General features: G+C 37.1%; 1 protein-coding gene across 1 annotated transcript; it reads right to left on the reverse strand.

Moving 5' to 3' along the window:
- Positions 1-1,087: 1,087 nt before the first annotated feature.
- Positions 1,088-6,529, reverse strand: LOC127444058 (homeobox protein OTX1 A-like). Its single transcript, XM_051703223.1, has 4 exons — positions 6,420-6,529; positions 3,772-3,935; positions 3,318-3,469; positions 1,088-2,248 (listed from the first exon to the last, which is right to left on the reverse strand). Exons 2-4 carry the CDS (start codon positions 3,866-3,868, stop codon positions 1,430-1,432), a joined length of 1,068 nt encoding a protein of 355 aa, XP_051559183.1. The 5' UTR covers positions 3,869-3,935; positions 6,420-6,529; the 3' UTR covers positions 1,088-1,429.
- Between the last annotated feature and the right edge of the window lie 1,551 nt (positions 6,530-8,080).

Genomic DNA, 8,080 nt, shown 5'->3' on the forward strand with positions numbered 1-8,080 from the left:
TATCACCGAACCCCAAGAATTACCCAAATAGTGCATTAGTTTAAGGGGCCGTTCACAAAAAAAGCTAAACGCAGCATCACGAATAGAACAGAATGCAACTGTTGTTTTTTAACAGCTGGCGTTCTTTTTTAATTTGACACGGCGTCTAAAAGACGCGGCGCAACGGTCAAATACTTCCTTCTAGCATATTTTTAGATATAGGACAACAATTGAAAACCATCGCGAATGGACACAGAAACGTGTTCGGTGGGAACAACCCCTAACGCTGTTTACGACGCATCAACGCATCAATACAGGCATGCGGTACAACAACGTCATCTTAACGCGACAATCAAATTGGAATTTGGATTTACATTTAACTTTATTACTTGGCGGAAAAGTAGTTTTTCTGATTATTATTTTTTAATACATTTATCTATTTATTAAGTTGGTCTTTTATCATATTGCTTTTGCCGCCGTTTTTCCTTTAAAAAAAAAAATACATAAAAAAATCGAGGTTAGGGTGAGGCACTTACAATGGAAGTGAATGGGGCCAATTTTTGGCGGGTTTAAAGGCAGAAATGTGAAGTTTATAATTTTATAAAAGCCCTTACATGAATTCTTCTGTGTATTATTTAAGATAAAAATAATATATATATATATATATTATAAAGGAAAGGTGTTGTTCCTTTTTTTAAAAAAATTTTTAAAGAAAAGGAGGGACGAGTCAAAATAAATTTTTCTGGTAATCATCATTTTGCCACAAATGCTGTCAAATGAGCTTAACTTGTATTGAACCCAGAATGTTTCTTCAGATTTAAAGAAATTTAAGGAATTACAAAATCCACAGTCTGAAAAGTTAAGATTGACCACCATTGACACTTTTAGCACAAGGCCCATATAAAGTTATTTGGTAAGTCAAAAAGAAATTAAAAACAAATTGGCTCAAGTTTTAGCTTATATTTATTAAATGTACACATGCAAATTTGTTTTTACATTTCACAGGCTCTACCTTGTCCCTTGGAATGAAAATCGTATAACATTATTATTGCCTTCATTATTTAAAACCTCATGTGTCTCCAGTCTCATTCATTCAGTGCGTCATGCCGGGAGTGCATGGTTTCTTAAGAAATTTATACTAAACATTTTTGTCCAATTAAGGCGATGAACAACCCACCCTAATTTTGTGGGAACACATTTAATGTTTCTTGAGGAATATCAGTATCTTTTGAGAGAAACTTTGGTAAGGGCCAAACACTGGTCCCTATAGCTCTTCTGAGTCATTCCCCTGAAAGGTGGAAAAGGTTGGCACAGAAAGTCACCTCCCAATGTCATCCTCTAGCACCCTGTGGTGTCCAACAAAGTCTGTAATGTTGTGGGAGGAACTTCTCCGAAGGTAAACAAACAAGCAAACTTAAGGAAACAACATTAACAGTCTTTAAAATGGTCCTTACAAGACCTGAAAACGCCAGGCTGCCTGGTCTTTGTAGTCCAAGCAGTCTGCCGCCGCAGAGCTGAAGTTCAGTTTCCATGACGATGCCACAGCAGCTTGCTCTTTGTAATCTTTATAATCCAGACAGTCTGTGGAGCTGAAAGGCAGCCCTGTGCCGCCGTAGCCCTGGTGAGGGTGGTGTGGGTGTGGGTGCCCACTGCTTTGCCCGATGTTGTGAGGGTGATGCGGGTGGTGACATGACACTGCAGTGGTGCCCGCCATGGTGCTCAGCTGTGTGTGATTGCCGTGCGGGTGGTGATGGTGGGCATGGCCAGGCATGGGTGCCAAGTAGGAGCTGCAGTCCATGCCTCCAAAATAAGAGGCAGTGTTTGAGGTCGGGTAGCCCTGGGCATAGCTGGGAGCCTGGTTGTAGGGCATAGGATATGACGGCACTCCTGTGGTACCTCCACTGCCTGAAATGGCCCTCTGCATGCAGGACGCACTAGCTGGGGGAGAAATGTCAGGGAGGGAGGATGGAGCAGGTAGGGGCGAGACTGGAGCGGGACTCCAGATGGAGGAGACAGGTGTTGTTCCTGTGGAAGAGCTGCTGATCAGACTCACTCCACTAAGACCAGAGGGGTTAGTGCCTGAGGAGGAAGAGGAGGATGAGGAAGTTGAGTTGTTACTGGAGACAGCTGGAGGAGTGAAGTGACCACTGCTTTCTGACCCCGGGCTTTCACGGGACGGAGAGGATTTCTTTTTCGCTGGACGGATCTTTGAACTGCTGCTGCTCTGCTGTTGTTGCCGACACTTTGCCCTTCTGTTCTTAAACCACACCTGTCAATACACATGTTCCACAATTAAACCCTTAGAAGATCCAGTGATCTATGCTAAAATATCAGTTACAAGAGCTCATGTCGAGAAATAAACTCTTATATAACTATTAGAACTTTCCAACTGAAATGGAAATCTGTGTGAGCATTTGTATACTACTACATGGCTGCACATCACTTAATCAAATGTGAAACCTGACCATGTTTGCTAATCAAACCACTAAGATGTCTATGAACTCAAATGTCAGGATTAGAGGTCGACCAAATAGTGGATTTTGCCAATACTGATAACAAAAGTGGTGGTTAAGGCTGATAAATGATTAATCTGCCGATAGTTTATTTAAAATACATTTATAGAATGATCAAAGATATATATATATATATTTCACCATATTAGGTTTATTGATGAGGAATAAAAAAAAAACTATTGGAAACTTTTGGCATAGATTTTTGCAGATAACCGATAGTTCCAAAAAGCAATTATCGACACTGATTAATCGGTAAAACCGAGATATATCGGTCAACCTCTAGTCAGGATCTGGACAGCTGAAACCTGACCATGTTTGCTAATCAAACTAATAAGATGTCTATGAACTCAAATGTCAGGATTATAGGTCGACCGAATGTGGATTCTGCCGATTCGATAACTAAGGTGGTTTTAAGGCTGATAACCGATTAATTGGCCGATATGTTTAAAAAAAAATGTATAGAATGATAAAATATTTCTTAGTCTTTCCTTACTATGACGGGCACAGAAATTGAGGCTACAAGAGTTCAAAATTAATCAAATTCAGTAATAACCAGAAACAATAAGATTTGGTGCATAACGTGGGACTTTAGACAGTAAAAAAAAAAAAGAGAGAGAGCCATAAATACACTGGGGAGTTTTATTATAAAAATGACAAAGACTCGGCTCTGTTACAATGCTCTGTGTGTATTTAACAAAGCTTCAGCTTTTTATAGCCTATATATATATTCAAATAAATATATATCGGAAACTTTTGGCATATATTCTCCGATATATCGGTCTGCCTCTAGTCAGGATCTGGACAGTTGAAATCAAGAACGCTCACCTGCACTCTTGACTCGGGCAAATTGATTTTCAGGGCCACTTCCTCGCGCATGAAAATGTCCGGGTAGCGCGTCTTGGCGAATAGATTCTCCAATATGTCCAACTGAGTGCGAGTGAAAGTAGTCCTCTCTCTTCTCTGTTTACGGGGATGTGCTGCAGCAAGGAAGACAACAGAAGTTACTAAAAGATTCTTTTTAGATCAAGTCTAAAAAAAAAAAGTCTTACCCAAGACTGAAATGTTTTGCTACACAGAGGCACTTCAAAGCCAAGGTATTGACCAAAATGCTTTTAAATCAGTTAAATATTGCTATGAATAAATATAAAAAAAGTAATTGAACCTACATGTAGCCTACTTTGATGGTTCTTGTAAGGAGAAAAAACATTATTTAGCTTAATGCTAAAATCTTTTGTGTAAAAACTTAGCATGAGTTTATCTTCCAAAGATGTGTTCTTACTGGGGTATCCTACAGAGGGATGGAGGAGGTCCATGGTGGCCCCGCTGAGCCCCAGTCCGTTCATGGCATACGGGGACTGTTTGAGATATGACATCATCGTAACTTGAGCTTAGGAGGCAACGGCGCTTGAGCCGCAAAATTCGGATTCTTCTTATCCGAGACACCTGCAGCAAGAATCGATTAATAAAAATGTGTTTTGTTTCCCCCAAACATTATCAAAAAGAGGACCACAAAAATGCTATTTTAATAACTGGCTTAATAAAGCTGTGTGGCAGCTACATATAGTTGGCTATAAAATTACATGAAGTTGTATATCACATAATGCAGCATCAGAAATAGGCCTAATGTTTCAAATAAATTCCTTAAACTTAATTGTAAAAACATTTACGATACAAAGAAAACGAGAGCGATCAGTCGGAAATGTTACTAAAGTCTTGCCTTTCATGATCTCTTTTTCACACTCGACTAATCAAGGGCTTCAAACACTAATTGGCCGTTTACACGTCATGCCCTGTTAAGCGTTCTTGGTGGATGCAACACCGCAAAGTGTTTGATCATGTCTTTGTGCTTACCAAAACATTTTTAAGGGTCCTAAAATAGTGGAATTTACTTTGTAGTAGTTTTAACCTAACAAAATGATAAAAAGCTGATTTAAAGGCCTAAAAAGCTCAAATATAAAACATCTGTTATAGGCTATATATATATATATATATATATATATATATATATATATATATATATATAAAATAATAATAATTATTATTATTATTATTAAGATCCAGGCTTGATCCTTCTTACTGAATAAATAAATAAATGTGGGCCTACATATAAATATATGTTTATAACAAATAGGTTTTTATTTGTAGGCTATAATAAAATGCTCGTTTATACCTTTTTAATCCGTTTAGAAACGAACAACCACCCAATTATTTCCTAAAAATTCTGTATTATCGAAAAAGTCAAGCTTTGAAACATTTGTCGGGATTCGGGAATGAAGGGGTGTTTTATTTATTTATTTATTTATTTTTTAACGGAGAATGCACGGAGGCCGGTCGGGGATAAACTCGTGGGTTTATGCGCATTTGGAATTATTTGGGAGGACCAAACTTTGTTTCGCTGCAATTGTTGTGAGGCAATAGTACAAATGTATTAAGACAAAAGTTCGGTAAATGACATGTTGCGCTTTTTCTCCGCTCCTCATGCCTATGAACGGCCCCATTAATCCCACGCTGAGGACAGATAACACGGGCCTAAAGACTCCACTGTAATTCCACAATCGAGGTTTAACTATATGTAAATGGCCCGTGAGTGTGCAAATTACTCTCCATAGCCATTTAGATTAGACCCAGAGGGGACTCCATTTGCAGAAGAAACCTTATTAACTAAATAACGACATGGTCCCCTAGACTCAAACTTTACTTTTCTTCCTTCACACCGGCACGAAAAGTTTTGCGGTAATTACGATTACAAATGTAGGCCATGTTTGTGCAATTATGTAATTCATATTACAGGTTTAATACAAGTTAAGCTCAGTTGACTGCATTTGTGTCATAATAGTCTATTGAGTACCAATAAAAATATATATTATATATATATATATATATTTTATTTTATTTTTTGTTAAAAAAAAAAAAAAACCAACAACATAAAAACAAGCAAATATCTGGGTTATAGTAAGGCTCTTACAATGGCAGAAAATGGAGTCAACTTTGGGAGGGTTTAAAGGCAGAAATATTAATCTTATAATTGTATAAAATCAATTTTATTAATTCTTATGTGGATTATTTGAGCAGCAAACGTTTTTACGGTTGTAGGTTTTACGGCAATATGTCGTCATGGCAAAGGAGTTGTAAAATTAGGTATACCTTTACACCTTAAAGGTTGGTAAGCGATTTTATCACACTAAAATCATGTTAACACGCTTATTGTTTACGTCTTGTGGCTATACTTTTGAAACAGTGACTATTTGAACTTTTACGGATTGGCCCCCATTGACTTCCATTGTAAGTGCCTCACTGTAACCACGATTTTCCTTTTATTTTTATTTTATTTTATTTATTTTTTTTAAAGAAAAGGAGAGATGAGTCGAAATAACCTTTTCTGGTAATCAGCATTTGGTCACAAATGCTGTCGATTGAGCTTAACTTGTATTGAACTCTGAATGTTTCTTTAACAGGTCAGATTTAAAGACATTTAAAGCAAATCCATAGTCTCAAAAGTTAAGATTGACCACCATTTCTTTCATTTTCAGCCTGACACATTTAGCACAAGGCCCAAATAAAGTTATTTGGTAAATCAAGAAATTAAAAACAAAATGGCTCATTTTATTTTATATATTTTTTTTTTTTAGCTTATATTTATTAATTGAACAATATATTTGTGGTCAACATTATGCCACAAATGCTGTGGACTGAGCTTAAGTTGTAGTGAACCCGGGATATTCCTTTGAGCAACACATACATATATTTTTAAATAGATTTAGCAAACGAAAATTGTGTTTTGTGTCTCTTTAATTATTCCAAAAACGACAAAAATAGCTAGCGTCTGCTACAATAGTAAATCAGTACTTTCTTTCACATTTAGTGACAATTAAAACTGACCTGCGCTGAAATAGATAGAAACAGATGTTTGAAACATTTTTGCTTTACCTTTTTATTCTTGGTCTTCAGTTCTCTTCTTTGAGGTCCGTGTAGAAATCCACAGCACCAAGAATCACCTCAAGTCTTGACTCCAGCTGATTGTGTGAATTGCAGCAAAAAATTTGCCACAAACTTCAGAACTAGTTCCCAATTTCGCCACAAACTCCGTTATCAAGTTGCACTCAATCAAAAATCGGCGCCCAAAAGGAGTCAATACGTCAACGTTGGTCTCCACGCGACAGTGCTGACGGATTGAGATTGATCACCTTCTTGACGCCCTGTCCTTCTAAGAGCAAAAGACACCTGCGGATCCGCCCACCGCAGCCAATCAAAAGTCTCGCCCTCCTTTACAGACGACTGGTCTGGCCAATCACGAAGGAGTAGCGCGCATTAACTCCACCCCTTTCAGTGTGACGAAATATTAACCTGCCGTGTGAATGTGCGAGTCTTTCGGGGAGTAAACAGTTTGAAAACACGTTTAATTCGCGGCTTCATTAGTGTAACGCAGCAGGACAGTTAATGCACACGATAAGAATCGAATGTGTAAATTGATTTGCCGTTTGTTCTGTTGAAAATGCGTCATTTTACTGATACGAGCGCTGACTGTCAACATGCATAAAATAACTTATCAATTACAATGCTAAAAAGAATAAGCATGTTTGGATTCGTCTATGTAAAGTAATACATGAAGTTGCATGAGAGCGTATTTGTTTGAGGCTAAAGGTAAAATAGTTTTCTAGGATTTGAAACAAAGCTCTCCAAAGCCTTAAAGGAATATTCCGGGTTCAATATAAAAGTTGAGCTCAATCAACAGCATTTTTGGCGTAATATTGATTACCACAAACATTTATTTGAACTTGCCCCTCCTTTTCTTTAAAAAACCCCCAAAAATCTGGGTCACAGTGAGGCACTTACAATGGAAGTCAATGGGGCCAGTCGGTAAAGGTTAAAATGCTCACTGTTTCAAATGTATAGCCACAAGATGTAAACACTATGTGTGTAAACATGATTTAAGTGTGATAAAATCACTTACTAACCTTTTCTGTGTAAAGTTATAGCCAATTTTACAACTTTGTTGCCATGACGATGTAATGTCAACAAACCCTAAAACCCTCAAATTATGATTTAAACAATTTTACAGCTCAAATAATTCACGAGTTTTAACAGAATCATTAATGTAAGTGCATTTATAAAATTATAAGCTTCACATTTCTGCCTTTAATCCCTTCAAAACTTGGCCCCAATCACTTCCATTGTAAGTGCCTCACTGCAACCCAGATTTGTGCTTTTTTATTTAATTATTTTTTTTTAAAGAAAAGGAGAGACGAGTTGCAATACATTTTTGTGGTAATCAACATTTTGCCACAAATCCTGTCGATTGAGCTTAACTTGTATTGAACCCGGAATATTCCTTTTTTTTTCTTTTTCTTTTTTGTCAGGCTTGCACCCTCTTTCATCTACGTTTTGTTAAAAATGTATATCAATTTTCAATTCACTTAAAAGTGTGGTGCAATCAATTATTTGCTAAACTTCAACAAAAGTGATTTTAAGAAACAGTGCTTGAGTGACATTGCAGGCCTACAGAAATGAGAAAAAAGTTCATAGAGAAATTAAAAATATTTACAATGATTGATCAAAAGTAGCCTATAGCAGGCTATAAACATTTATCC

Source organism: Myxocyprinus asiaticus, chromosome 7, assembly GCF_019703515.2.
Source record: "Myxocyprinus asiaticus isolate MX2 ecotype Aquarium Trade chromosome 7, UBuf_Myxa_2, whole genome shotgun sequence".
Lineage (NCBI taxonomy): Eukaryota > Metazoa > Chordata > Actinopteri > Cypriniformes > Catostomidae > Myxocyprinus > Myxocyprinus asiaticus.